The 15,016-nt window shown below is 43.2% G+C and overlaps 1 protein-coding gene across 1 annotated transcript; it reads left to right on the forward strand.

The window, feature by feature from the left end:
* Nucleotides 1-548: 548 nt before the first annotated feature.
* On the forward strand, nucleotides 549-14,736 carry bckdk (branched chain ketoacid dehydrogenase kinase). The gene is made up of 11 exons (XM_079356727.1): nucleotides 549-1,006; nucleotides 2,995-3,063; nucleotides 3,180-3,290; nucleotides 6,386-6,433; nucleotides 7,650-7,769; nucleotides 7,988-8,086; nucleotides 8,507-8,580; nucleotides 8,862-8,990; nucleotides 10,345-10,434; nucleotides 10,695-10,850; nucleotides 11,851-14,736. Exons 1-11 carry the CDS (start codon nucleotides 767-769, stop codon nucleotides 11,993-11,995), a joined length of 1,281 nt encoding a protein of 426 aa, XP_079212853.1. The 5' UTR covers nucleotides 549-766; the 3' UTR covers nucleotides 11,996-14,736.
* Nucleotides 14,737-15,016: the final 280 nt, after the last annotated feature.

Raw genomic sequence — 15,016 nt, forward strand, 5'->3', positions numbered from 1 at the left:
AAATGACACACAATTTGCTGTGAATTCAATCAGATGTCTCTGGGTTTTATCATAGTTACAAACTAAACAAGTTCTAGGTCTAGGTTAGAGAATTTGTGGCTAAGATGTTATCTGGTTTTCATTAACTCGTAACAGGATTTTTCTGATTAATTGTGTCATTTATTATGTATTTGTGTGTATATCTGCCCATGGAGGGACTGCAGATGGGATCTAGATGATCAGCTAAACGTGATTATCAGTAGAGAATAAATGTATGATCAGTAAACTAAACGAAATAGACCTGTCAAAAAGAGAAGAACCAGTAAAGGTTAAGAGGTCGTAGGTACTTGGTTGTGTTCTAGGTGGGGACTTAAACAGGCCTGAAGGAAAACCCCTTTTTTTTTTTTTTTATAATCACGTGTACCTACAAACGTCTTTAAAATGGTTCTACTTGTCACCTTGGTGGGCCACATGTGGACCCTTGTTTACCCCTGCAGGGTCCTGATCTTCCCTTTACAGTACAGGGGGGTTGTTGATGTAGTCCCGCCCCGCCCCCTTTGCCTTGTGATTGGTTCAGCTGTCCTGTCGTCACTACAGCTCGCTCCATCACTGGCCAATGCGCACAAAGCCCTCTCTGTACCCTCTGCTGTGTATTCAGATACGTGCCTTTTGTGCCCATTAATACGAAGCGACCCCTGATGGCCTCGTAGCAACCCTTCAATCCAGAGCTCTTACGGGAACAGGTGGAAGTCCTGTTCACACACACACACACACAGCTCGTCTCGAAATGCGTCCGGGACTTGCGGGTCTAGCGGCCGATATGCTGAGCGGTGCTGCCGGCGTGGCCAGGCCGAGGCTGGGCAGCCTCCTGCGGTCTCCCTTCACCCAAACACCGATGTCAAGCACGGGGAGCCAGAGATTCCGGTCCACGTCCTCCATGCAGGGGTTTTCAGAGATGGCCAGAGAGAGGTCAAAGACTGTCACGTCGTTTTATAACCAGTCTGCTATCGACGTTTCCGCAGAGAAGGTAAAAATGATTTAATGCCGGCATAAAGAACTGCAGCTACAACAACGAGGGCGTTAAGCTAGCTGTGGATTTACAGTACTGTTAGCTGTAGGCTTGTGCTGCGTTCAGGGACACGGAAAATGCAGTAAACTCCACTTTCTCCTGCTTGGACGATTGAACAAGAAAGATATTTCTGCTAAGAAAGGAAGGAAAGGTGTCTAGAGCTCTTTTTAATATGGGAAATTAACAATGTAACTGTAAATAAATCACATATTCTGTAAATATATATAGAGAAGAATGTGTTTGTGATATAGCGATGGCCTTTGACCCACTTAATGTGAACTCAGTTTATAATGTAAGCTGGGGGGGGGGCTGCATTATTTTTCCACGTTTTCATGTCTGATAAGGAGTACTAGAAACATTTACCAATTATTATGTAAGCTAAGAATATGTGCAAACCTGCCGGCAGTGCATCTCTATTATACTCAATGGATGGCTCTTCTATTAAAACTTACAGGCCTCTAATTTATCTATTTAATCTTGCCTTTTTATATGCTTACCAACTAATATTGGTCATCTTTTAACCCAGCAGAACAAAAGCGACATCTACGGAAAATTGAATTAAAAAAAATGTGTTGCTGCATGTCTGTGAGTCATGTTGTTGAGTCAATGGATTTGGCAAAATTGGCAAAAGTTTGCCAGGACGTGATAAACCTATTACTCAGTACAAGGCGGATGGAGGAACCACACAGTGTTACAGCATGAAGCCGCTGAGCTCCAAGTCTGGTTGGTTGTAGTGTTTCGCCTTGTGACTTAAGGTCACATAATAGTGCGGTGCAGAGGGGGTTGCAGATGTCGTGCACGGAGGAGGGGGGCGTGGGGTCACAAGATGATTTCTAGGAATGGAAAAGGAGATTTTAGTGACAAGAAATTGGTGCTCGTTAACCTGGGAGAATGACTCTCACATGTCATTTTGACCTTTTCTCCAGATATGTACACTGTGATCGTCTGCATTCCCGTTGTGCAGAGAAGAACACCTGTCCGCTCATCTCTCCAGCAAACCCTGCCTGAGCAGAGTCAACACAACTTGGTTATACAAGTTAGGCTAAAAAAAATAGCAACATCTGGTATTAACAGTGGGATCAATCCTAGTGTGTGCTACCTGTTTTCAAACCTTCAGTTCTCAGTTCTGCAGCAGTAAATGAGGCTGTCTCTGGGTCAGTTCAAATGAATAATAAATTAATTGACTGTATCGTCGCCGATGGAGAAATGTAATTTTTTTACTCTCCAAACAGACAAGTCCCAACAAGGATAAACAATTACAGCAGGGATCAGACTCACTCATATTGTTTTTTTTAATCAGATAGTTTTATATGAGTCCACATCAAAGTCTTTGTGTAGCTCCTTGTGTTCAAAACAATGAGAAATAAAACGATGGAGTTAAAGATGGGACAGAGCCGATATATTATCGGCATCTTGTCCGATGTTGACGTCACTCACATGTTGGATATCGGACTGACGGCGTTGAAAAAGAAACAACATTGGGGCAGTTTAAACAGTTCTCAACTCGCACGCTCTCACTTTGAGGAGATTCAGTCCGACCTGTGAGAGGGTTTCCACAAATCGTCTCCATGACGACGTTCAGGCGAGACGGCGCAGCACCATCTGTATGAAAATACAAATGTACTTTAACCACATCAGAATCGATCTCTTTTGTTCTTGAACTCTTTACTAACTTCTCGACTCTTCTTCATGAATGCAAGTGAGGAAATATTTTACACCTGTTTTTGAATTAGTCTTCAGCGTCAGTGTGACCTGCTGCTCTCACTGTGTGTGTGTGTGTGTGTGTGTGTGTGTGTGTGTGTGTGTGTGTGTGTGTGTGTGTGTGTGTGTGTGTGTGTGTGTGTGTGTGTGTGTGTGTGTGTGTGTGTGTGTGTGTGTGTGTGTGTGTGTGTGTGTGTGTGTGTGTGTGTGTGTGTGTGTGTGTGTACATGTGAATGTCTCTCCAGGCCTCGGTGCGACTGACCTTAGCAACCCTGCTGTATTCTGGGAAGTCTCCGGATGGACACCATATCTTGGTAAATATTTCAGCTGCACAGTGTCTGTTTAATGAGACGCTTACAGCCTCTGTGAATCTTCACTCATCCTGTTTGTACTATTGTGTGTGTGTGCGTGTGTGTGTGTGTGACATCAGAGCAGTGCCAAGTACCTACACAAGGAGCTGCCCGTAAGAATCGCCCATCGTATCAAGGGCTTCCGTAGTTTGCCCTTCATCATTGGTTGCAACCCGACGATTCTGCAAGTGGTAAGAACACGAACACACACACACACACACACACACACACACACACACACAGAGTGTAGTTAGACATGGCGTGTCAAAGACGGGGCGTTGGCCTTGCAATAGCTTCTATAATAAGAAAGGGACAACTGGGCCGGAGCACAGGAGAACCGTGGCTGAGCTCTGACTGAAGGGAAGCGAAGGAAGAGCAGCGTGACCTCGAGTCGCCGTATCGCTGCTTCAGTCCTCTCCTGTCCAAAATGTCACCCTGACCCTGCTTGAGATATTAAACACCCAAATGTTTGGACGGAAAGAAGCTGACGTTATCGCTCAGGGGTTTGTGTTTAAATCCATAGAGCCGCAGCGTTTAACTTCATGTAGCTTCTGTAACACGTGAGCAAGGTCAAAGACAGGACGGGGAGGGCACTCAGACAGAAGTCAATACTTGATCCTGGTTGGCTAGCTTAGCTTCTTTTGAGATGGGTACAGAGTTAATGGATTTGACTGTTTACTGTGAAAATACAAATCCTAATATAACAACATTAACAGCTGTGTGTGTTGTCCAACTTTTCTTAAGGATCACCTTCAGAGGTTAATCATGCCTTGTTTTTGCCCGTGACGTTCCTCACATGAAGCGACGTCTTGCTTCATACAGCATGATGACGGTTCGAGCGTGGACTGTAAATATACATCGAGTGACGTCGCCCTTTTGTTTGTGAAGGGCTGTTTTACAAACCCATGGGTGTTGGTTTTTGTCTCGAGGCACATGCTGAGACTGAGATCAAACTTACTGTCAGCCTATCAGCAGACGGTGAACTGATGCAGAGGCGGGGCTTAAACCGCTAAAACGTAGCCGCTTGCTTCCAGACCTTCCACGCCTCTAAAATATGTCAGACTCCTCAAACGCACAGTGTGTGCCAATAAACACATTTTATATTCAGACCAAAATCTTTTTTTAATTTATTTTTATTACCAGGTTTGTAAACAAGTTTGCTGTGAAAGCTGACATGTTAACATGAGCCGGGTTTTGGACTTCCAGGGTCTTTTTTGAGCCAGCCTCCAGCGGATCCTCGAGGAACTTTTGGTTGTTGTTTTTTTTGCACTTCATTTGCATCGACTTTGTTTTTCCACTCTGGAGGTTTTCTGTTTTGGTCACAGGAGGTTGTCGTGAGTGAAGGGGCGTAGCTGCCGGGGGTCGACCTGTGTTTTATCGCTGCCCTCTGAGAACAGCAGCTCACTGTATGAAAACACCAGAAATAGAAGATGTTGCTTCCATCACTACAATTACTATCATTCAAGAAGAACTAATTCTATAAATATTGTCCTGTAGCGTCACTTGGCTCCCAACTTTTACATTTTTGAATTTGAATGCTTCACATGTTGAGACTAAAGCATCCCAGTCTAATCCTGGAGAAGTGGGCGAGCTTTCTGTAAGCTTGGAGCTGCACACTTTCCCCCCCTCTCTCCGAGCACCTCAGATGTCGTTGAACCGCTGCCAGACATTCCTGCTCAGCTTATATAATACAGAATAGCATGTGCTTCGGCAGCATATGTAAGCTATAGTATTCAGTATGTAGGTCAGCGTTACATGACCCATTAATGTCGATCGACGCTCCTGTTCCCACTGGAGCAGGAACGTGTTTGGAGCTCAGTTTGCTTTTCTCTAATTGTGAAGAAAAATACATGTTAAATTGAATTTTTAAATATAATTAAATATATATATTTTTCTTTTTACACCTTATTACTTGTAACCTTGAGAGATGAACCTAAAGTCTACACATTACCGTCACAGTACCAGAAGTTTAATCTTTCATATTACACAAATACATCTGCTTTATTACCATGGCAACAAAGCTAGAAAGCGTCGGCTGTCATTGGGTCATTTCTTGTTTTTTATTGACCAAAAATTGTAACTCCTGCGTGCTGTCTTAGTTGCTCAAATACATTGGCAACTTTTCAGTACCAAAAATGTTGTCTGTGTTTTTGTGCAATTCAGACGGTGACTTAAGTTGTCCCCGAAAAACGACACAGACCCATTTTTAAATATTCCATCTCAAAATCGAGGGGAACAGCTGCTCTCTCTCTCTCTCTGCCTCGCTCGCCCCAGCTTTGTGTTTAAAACATGACTGAAGATCTGTACTTCTTTGTAAATCTTTCGTTTGAAAACACGAGGACTTCGATGAGTTTGGAACATTTTGACAGCCGTAGTCTCTTCACAAGATGCGTGCTGACTTCTTCACAGTACAAGATCGAGGTCGAACGTTTTGTTCTCATGTCACACATTAAAATGATTTATTCGAAAATTGATGCAACAGCTTTTCTTAAAAAAAAATAAATAAAAAAAAAACTTCGACTTCATCCGTGTAATAACTGCTGATACTTTGGGAGTAAACAGCTAAACTTTAAACTCTTGTCTTTCATGTGGCTCGTGTCACAAGAGGAGCTCGAATGAAAACCGTCCACAGAGACGTCTGTGGAAACATCCAAACTGACGAGGACTCTGGAAAGTCGAGTTTCTCATGTACCGTTTTAGAAAAACAAACTTCCTTTAAACTCATCTTGTGCTTGGGGGGGTTGCGCAATCCTTGCAAACAGATGTCAATCAGCAGAAGGTGTCCAAATGTTAATGGTGTGCATGTGCTGTTATGATGTCAGAGACCGTCTCACTGAGTTTGTCTTCTCGGGCTCCATGCAGGACGGGTCTCTACTTCTCCCTGCAGAACAGCTTTGGCGCCTCTGCACGTCTCGTTGCAGACGAACTTTCACCCAGATTCCTTCCTTTCTCTGTCCTCTGCCGCGCCGATTACATAAAGTGCAGCTCCTTTGTATGCTGTGCTAATGTGGGTCAGGGAGGCTTTACTCCAACTACTGAGTCTCGTGTGAAAAAGCAAATCGATGTGTGACGCAGGTTTGGAGTTTCAAGTCATTAAAACTTGAACGTATGGAGGGCGGTTATCGGTAACATAAAGACTTCATCATGTACAGGCACCTGAAATATAAACCAGCTGTGGTCTGAGGCTCGGGGGGAGGGGAGGGGGGGGGGGGGGGGGGTGACAGACATGTTTTATGTAAAGGTGGTCTAACAACATCCTCCATCTTCCTCTCGTTCTGTTTCACAGCATGAGTTGTACATCAGAGCTTACCACGTGCTCAGCGACTTTCCCCCGGTGAGTTTCTCACACACACGCAAACACACATGCACACACACACACACTCTCTCAGGAAACACACTGAAAAGAACACAGGGTCAAAAGTTCAAGTTGTTCCTCTCACTCAGAGTATCATAAACAGGAAGTGTCCACACTTCTGACTCTCATGCATCTTTTAGCTCAGGAGTTGTTGAACCTGTTTTTGTTTTTAGTCTTTAATCTGAACTGGACGTATTGAAATAAAAGCCCCAGCTGATTCTTTAGGTGGTCGACACCTGCTCTGTTTGTCTCCACATAACATCATCAGAGGCACTTTACAAATAACGGTTTCACATAGAGGGATTTTAGTCGTTTACAAAGAGAGCTCCTTTCAGTTGCTTTCTTGTATTTCCTTAAAAAAAAAAAGTTTCTAATTGGCAAAAAAAGCTTTTGTTTCTTTTGTTTTGCTGCTTCTGATGGGAATAACTTACCTTTAAGTCTTTGTTCTGTCATCATTTCACTTATTTAAAAACACTTTGTTTTCTTCTCTTCAAAATGATCGTGTATGCTTTCAATAATGTCAGCACTGATTCTAGTCTCGAGCTGTAACATGTTGTAGTTTTGTAATCTGCTCTCTGTTGCATGTATTACTTTGCTTGTTTTGTCTGTAGTGTGCTGTGTTTTGTCTTCTTGTGTCTTTGTAAATGATTCAATTAAAGGGATACTTCACCCACTTGCATTAAGCTGTATATTATTAGAAACATGGTAGTAGTGTTGAATGGTCGTGAATCCAGCCCTCATTTTGCCCTGAGACGAGAAAAATGTGTTTTTCTTTGCTTGAAAGTTTTCTTCATGTGTTGCAAAAAGCGTCATATTGCATCATATGAAGAAAACTTCCAGGCAAAGAAAAACATTTTTCTTGTCTCAGGGTAAAATGAGGGCTGGATTCACGACCATTCAACACTACTACCATGTTTCTAATGATACACAGCTTCATGTAAATGGGTGAAGTATCCCTTTAAGAAAGAGCATAAAATCCAGGGGGAAAAGATTCAAGCTGGTTTGACAACCTGCCACCACCTGATTTCAGTTTCTGCATGTGAAATGATTCACTGCGACACATGCTGGCTGTGGAGATCAGACTCGGTGCTTTACGATCTCCACTTTAAACTTTCAAACGCAGCGTTTAAAAAAAAACAAAACAAAAAAAAACGCCACGCTGCCATCTGAAGTGTTTTCCTGCGTCTCTTGACAGATCAAGGATCAGGATGCGGAGGCTCGCTTCTGTAAGCTGGTGCAGCAGCTGTTGGACGACCACAAAGACGTGGTCACCATGCTGGCTCAGGGCTTCAGGGAGTGTCGCAGACACCTGCAGGTGAGACTTCCACAGCCCTCCCAAAAACCACTGAGCTGCAGAATCAAGACTGAAGCCCAACGTGTAGAGCTGCAAGCCAATCAGCTGTTGGAGAGATGCTGTTAGAGTCTAAATGATAGTTTTACACGTGTCTTGTTTATGTTCTAACAGTTTGTGGATATTTCAGTGACGTGTTTCGAGTTTAACTGGGTCTTTGTTTTTGGTGCCCACCCCTGCAGGATGAGACGATCCTCCGCAGCTTCCTGGATACGACGCTGTGCTCTCGTCTGGGGATCCGAATGTTGGCCACGCACCACCTCGCCCTCCACGAAGACAACGTACGTCTCCGCTTTCAAACATGTGGCGTGTTGTGTTTTTGCACAATAAGATGCATGTGACGCCCAGAAGTTGGGATTGTTTGTTTTCACTTCCCTTACGGTACGGCTGCTCACACTGGGCGGGGCTTTCTGTCCGCCTCTGCTTCCTTTTCCCACTTTGGGGGGAGCACGCGTTGCCTTTGTTTGCCTGAATATTTCCTGCTGTGTTTTAACATTGTCTTTATCAGGGGAAGGGCTGGAAAACATCTGCTTAAAGTGGAAGTAAAAACATAGTTTTGTTTGTGTTAAAACATGAAGCTCGACCTGAAAGTTATAGGAGGCTTTTTTAAATATTGTGCATGTTTGAAAGCAGCGAAACTTAAAGAGTGATTAAAAAAAAAAAAAAAAAATCTAAAATAAATTTTTTTCCCCCTCTTTCAGCCTGACTTTGTCGGGATGATATGCAGACGTCTGTCTCCTAAAAAAATCATCGAGAAGTGGGTGGACTTTGCGAGGTGAGTGTTTTATCACTCGGCTGTGTTTGTTTAACACCTCGATGCGACTTTCAGCTTCTGTTTGAGCGCTCGGCTGATAGAGAGGTCAGAGTTCAGCTGATAAACAAAGTGAGCTCTGCTGTCGGAGCTGTGAATGAGATACGAGTTGTCAATACTGTTTCCCCCCTCTGTGTCTTATCGCCGGACATTTTCTTAGTTCAAACACTGTGTTGAGATTCGCTTCACACATTTTGAAGAAGACGTTGGCATAATGCTTCTCGTGTGTTCTTCGTGTTTCACAGGCGTCTGTGTGAACACCAGTATGGCAACTCGCCACGAGTGAGGATCAACGGACACGTAGCAGCTCGTTTCCCCTTCATCCCTCTGCCTCTGGACTACATCCTGCCCGAGCTGCTCAAGAACGCCATGAGGTAACTTTGTCACTCGTAGGAGTGCCTGCAGGTGCCTTCCTCTCGACCGGACTTCACATCCAGAATTAGTCCAAGAAGCTTTCTTTGTGTTATCAGGTTACAGAGCTCACCGTGATCGATTATCTGTTTTACAAACTGTTTCAGATAAATTTTATGCATTATGTGCCCAATATAAACATTTATTGTAGAGGTCAAAGTGCATCACATTTAAAGACAGGAAAAAATACCGTAGATGTATCCACCATTTAGGGAAAAACTGTTATTTCATCCCAAAAAGAAACGCCAACAGTGCAGTGCAAGCTAAAAATGACTGAATGAGATGATGAAATAATTATTCTTACTACGGAGCCACTTTGGAAACATAAGCTGACATGAGCTCATGAAGAGCTGTTAATAAGGTCGCAGAGATGAGTCAGAGAGTGAAAGTGGGACAGCACTTCTTCTTCTCAGTACCTGAGAGACGTCAGTGCAGCCCAGTAAAACAAAAAAAAACACTCGGAGAGGACGGTCCGGTTCAGACTGCTTTGGGAAGTTGCTGAACAAACGAGGGTGTCGGCTTTGAGTCGTTGTTTGGTGAAGGTCTGAATGTAAATGTGTTTGTGTAAATGCTTAAAGGTAAAAAACCCCCCCCCCAAAAACAAACAAACGTTGGTGGATGAACAGGAGTCTCGTTTACGCCACGTAGAATCCGTTCTAAAAGTCTACGTGTACCCAACACTTGACGGTTGTCACGGTGATTCACCGCTGGCTTTGCATTGACCATCGTAGGCATGTAGAGGGCTGAGGATGAGGCTGATCCACGTGTGCATATTTCCAGATATATCATGATTTATAGAGAGGACATGGCGTGCAGGTGTGCATGCTCGGGGTTTTCTAAATAGGAATTGTTATTTATGGCGCACGCCATTTCAAGGTTTTTGTTGTATGTACACTTGTTGCATGGATTCAACGCACTGTTGAATAAATGAGATCCCAGTACAGTAAGACAGGCGGACATTTTTGTTTATCTACTGATTCAATTTATGTGAACAGAGTTCAAATTTTACAATCTCTTTTTAAATGAAATAAATTAAAGCCGGGATGAATGTTCTTGTGAAGTCTGTAATGTCTTGGCTTCACATGTTCCATCTTCCCTCACTCATCTTAAAAAGAGGGACTCGACCTTTGAGTGGTTTTTAGTCCACGAGTAAAATATTAACTCCATTACAAACGTTGGTGTAATGGCTGTCCGTGATCCGTGTCTATCTTTGGCTGCTGTTTGACTGTCGCTGTACCAAAAACGTTTTCTGTGTGAGAGCACAATGTGCACACACGCCATTTAACACCCATCACATCCTCCTCTTTGTCCCTTCAGGGCCACCATGGAAAGCCATCTGGACACCCCCTACAATGTGCCCGATGTGATCGTCACCATTGCAAATAACGACATTGATTTTGTCATCAGGTGAGTGGCTAAAAGTCTGTTTGAAACAGGTCGAGGATATTTAATCGGACGATGTTGTCAGTTTTTCCTTCAAGCTGCTGAAACCTGTCGTAACACGTTCACCAATTAAAAATTATGGAAGCATAAAATCCTACATTGAGCCATAAATCAAAACTGACCCAAATTTATGAGACTTTAACGAGCTGGAGGAAAACAAAAGGATGTTGAAGAGGGAAGGTTCAGTGTGAGCTTTGATAGATATTCTTGTTTTACCTCTGAAGGATTTCAGACCGTGGCGGCGGCATCCCTCACAATATCATAGACAAGGTGATGGATTATCACTTCAGCACAGCTGAGGAGAGCGCACAGGACCCCCGCATGAGCAACTTCTTCAACAACATTACCAACAGTGGAAACCAGTCCAGCCCCATGCATGGGTAAGACTTTTGATTTGTATGTGATGGGGGGGTGGGGGTGGGGGGGGGTTAACGTCACATTACTGCCTCATACTGGTAAACATGAAGATGATGCATCTCCAGGTTACTTTTTCTAAATGTTACAGGATGTAGATGTTGGGTTTGAAGCATGACATGGATAGACTGCCCCCTGCAGGGCTGATTAGAACGGTGCAGGCAAACTGGACCGTCTCGCTCCAACAGTTTCTGAACAGGATGTTCAACTCAAGTGTCTGAATTTCTTTTTACGGTTTATTTTTCGAGAGATCAACGAAAACATTTCTTTAACAGTGTTGGTTAAAGGTCACATATTGTCCTCCTTTTTGTAAATAAGTCACAGAGCTCACCTAAACGTGTCTGAAGTTTCTTGTTCTGAATCCACTCTGATCTTGTTTTTGATCATGTCTATAAACCCCTCTATTTCAGCCCTGCTCAGAACAGGCTGTTTGTGTCTGTAGCTTTAAATATGTAAATGAGCTATCTCACCACGCCCCCTCTCTGGAAGGGCTCGGTTGTACTCGGTGCTTTCTTGCTCCAAGTTTTTATTAATTACGGTGAGAGGGCGGACTCGGAGGGCAGAACAAACACCTAGCTGTGGGAGTGTCACCCACCTGGGGGTGGGGCTACTGCCCTTTGTGATGTCATGAAGGGAGAATCTCTAAACAGCCTGTTTGAGCACACATTTTCTGAAAAGTGGAGCAGGCAGACGATGGAGAGGATGGACTTTTGTCATAATTTGTGGGTTTTTAGACGATCATGGAACATCAATGTCAGCATTTTGCATCATATGTGAACTTTTTAAAGGTTTTTGTCAGGACCTGCAGTTGGACTACAGATGATATCTAGCTATTATGTTAATTTGTCCGGATTTACTTTGTTTTACATTATTGCTGATAGATTGCTGTAATAACTCAATTAATGTAATGATCCAAATGAATAACTTAAGTTCTGCTCCTCTCAAATTGTGTCGTGTGTTCTGCAGGTTTGGTTTCGGTTTGCCCACATCCAGGGCGTACGCCGAGTACCTGGGAGGCTCTCTGTCCGTACAGTCTATGCAGGGCATCGGCACAGACGTGTACCTGCGTCTACGCCACATCGACGGGAAAGGAGAGAGCTTCAGAGTGTAACGCCTGTCATCCACGTTGATACTTACCCAGGAACCAGGCCATACAGGAGGACAGGGCGTTCCTAACCACACAGGCTGGCCTACATGGACTACAGGACTTCGGTCCACAAAGTGACAGCCTACACAGTATGTTGTCAGAAAGCTCCTATCCACTACTTTTTCTTTCTTTGTTTGTTTCTTTTGCCTTAGACTGATTATAAGCTATGTTAGCTCTCTAGTTGATGATTTGGATTATCTCCCCTTTTTTGTTTTCTACCCTGTGGCATGTCGTCTCACAATTTCAAGGGGTGTATGAACTTTTGAATGTTTAGGTTATCGGGACAAACTGTGCATGATAGTTGGCATCTATGTTACTGTGGGAGGAAGAAGAAGGAAAAGAAAAGAGCTTCAGTTTTAAAGAAGTTCACTTTCAAGTTACTTGTTGTACAGCCTCAAAAAAAACAAAAAAAAAGTCAGGAATATTAAACGACTCAAAGGAAACTCCTGAGACACTCCAGCAGAGACCTGTCGAAATCTCCTCAAAGTGCACAAAGCTGCTCAAGTGTTGATCATTCAGTACAAAGTTGAAATTATCTTTATACTTTTTATCCTAGTTTCAGGTTTACAAGGGAGCGTGGCTCCGTGTGCTTTTATCCCTTGAAACTCCTCCTATGAGATCCTTCAAACAAAGCCTTCTCTGAGTCAGGGTGTGACTGAATACGCAGACGAAAACTGCCAAAACACCAAAAGCTCATTAACCCATTTCTGTCTCGACAACACGCGCAGCAGCGGGCGACTTTTAGGCGGGGAAGCCGGCCGAGACGTTCAGTTGCCTTGCTGTGTCTTTTAACTGCATGCTTAACTTTTTTTTTTATTTGTTGCCTTCATCGGTCCGCGTGGAGCCGCACCGTGTCACTCACTTTCATTAGTTTAACGTCAGAAGTTTTTGCACAGCGAGTAGATTTCTCTGTTCACGATGTAATGCTCAGCTTGCACCGATCATAGTAGCTTTTGACTTTACTGTAACAATATACCAGAGAAGTATTGCCTCATGTTTTCTGCTTTTGTTTTTTCTTTTCTTTGTTTTATCTGCGTTTAGTTTGTTTTTTTGTAGGAAGTGTGTCACTTTGTTTTTCATTTTGAGTGTTTTTGAAAAAAGGTTTTTGTACAAAATAATAATTCAGGACGGCTCAACAACGTGCTGTGCTCGGAAGAGCTGAGGATGCTGGTCTGTTTTTTGTTTTTTTTTACATTTTCTTTGGAGCACAACTTGATGTCATTTTCTCACAGCTACAGAAGATTTCCCTTAAAAAAAAAGAATAAATAATGTAGCATGAGCTTAATTTAATGCTAACATCTCGTACACCAAACTACTGATCTATTTCGGCACTCGGCTAATTTATTACTTCATGGATCTGTGTCGGCCCTGATGATCCCAACTGGTGCGTCTCTAAAAATGAAAGAAACGTGTCTACTCTGAAGTCTTCTGTACAGTCTGACCAAACAACACGTCTTCTTCACTTGGACGCTTTGATGGCGAACCACGAGCTCACAGATAAAAAAAACTAGACCCCAAAATTCTCACATCAGTCGGGCCTTAGATGAAACAGAAAATGACTTAATATTCAAGTTGTCATCCCTAAACGGCGTATCGGAAATGACCAGCAACACTCAAGCATCTCTGGGGTTTTTTTACTCGGGTCAAAACAGAAGTGATGATGACGGTGAAAGATTCGACCCTCTCCTCCGAGCACTCCTCACATTTAGCTGAACATTCCCCGGCGCGCGTCGCTCCTCGAGCATCGTCTGTCTGTGTTTTTACTGTTTTCTCTTTGCAGGCAGGGCTTTGGGATCTCATGATGAAATCACCCAGATATGTGTGTAGACGTTAATATTTAAACCTCAACTGTTGGCTCTAAAACGTAACCTGTTGATTATTAGTGAGTTGAATGATCGTCGTCTTGTAACACAGACGGAGGGGAGAAAATTGCCTGAGAGGAATCTTCGACCTGGAAAAAGTAAAGAATGACGTTTTGCATAATGTTAAATATCTTACAAATGAAGTTAGTGTTTGCTAACATGCGAACATCGATTCTGAGTTTACAAACAACACGGTCTGATCAGTGTGAGAGTTTGAGCTTGTGAGAATCTGCGAGTATGATTTGACGTTTCATTATGTTGTGCGTTATTAGAAAACAAACTTTAACTCATGTAATCGACAGTCGTGATCTCTCTCCCTTTGTTTTATCTGAACCGTGTATATGGATGAATGTTTATCTTGAAGATGTAGTATATATGTAGGTTGTGCATGTGATTGGGGGGGGAGGGGGGGGTTAACGTCACATTACTGCCTCATGCTGGTAGACTATGTTCTGACGCTCCTTAAACATGAAGATGACGCATCTCTAGGTTACTTTTTCTAAATGTTACAGGATGTAGATGTTGGGTTTGAAGCATGACATGGATAGACTGCCCCCTGCAGGGCTGATTAGAACGGTGCAGGCAAACTGGACCGTCTCGCTCCAACAGTTTCTGAACAGGATGTTCAACTCAAAGTGTCTGAATTTCTTTTTACCGTTTATTTTTTTGTTTTGTTAAAATATGTCAAAAGAAAAGCAGATCAACGAAAAACATTTCAAACCCTTGGAGTCATGTTACTGACTAAATGTGCTGCCATGGAGTGTTGTGTCTCTTTATTAGTTTCTCCCTTCTGTTTTCAGTCGTCTTTACGACTCTGTACACATTAAAATGAACTTGTTTGGATCTCTCAGACTGATATTTCTTTGAGTTTACACCAAATAAGAAATCCTCCCTGGTCCAGCTCAGATGGTTTTAGTAACACGAGTCCTGCAGCTCTGAACACGGGAGGGTTTTGTGTTTATATGATCTTTAGCTGAACTTTAAGGACCAAAAAAACTCCTGCTCACACACAGTCTGAAACCACATCAACAGGTTTGTTTGTTCAGGGGAAATACTGACCACACACACACCACACACACACACACACACATCCGCTGAAAATGCAGTCTAAAGCCGGTGATCA

Source organism: Symphodus melops (assembly GCF_947650265.1).
Source record: "Symphodus melops genome assembly, chromosome: 11".
NCBI lineage: Eukaryota > Metazoa > Chordata > Actinopteri > Labriformes > Labridae > Symphodus > Symphodus melops.

Excerpts from the sequence above, each read along its gene's own strand:
- bckdk (XM_079356727.1), top strand. The coding sequence starts at position 767 with ATGCGTCCGGGACTTGCGGGTCTAGCGGCCGATATGCTGAGCGGTGCT. Across the intron at positions 8,087-8,506 it reads TCGCCCTCCACGAAGACAAC|CCTGACTTTGTCGGGATGAT; the intron begins GTACGTCTCCGC and ends CCCCTCTTTCAG. Across the intron at positions 10,435-10,694 it reads GACATTGATTTTGTCATCAG|GATTTCAGACCGTGGCGGCG; the intron begins GTGAGTGGCTAA and ends TTACCTCTGAAG.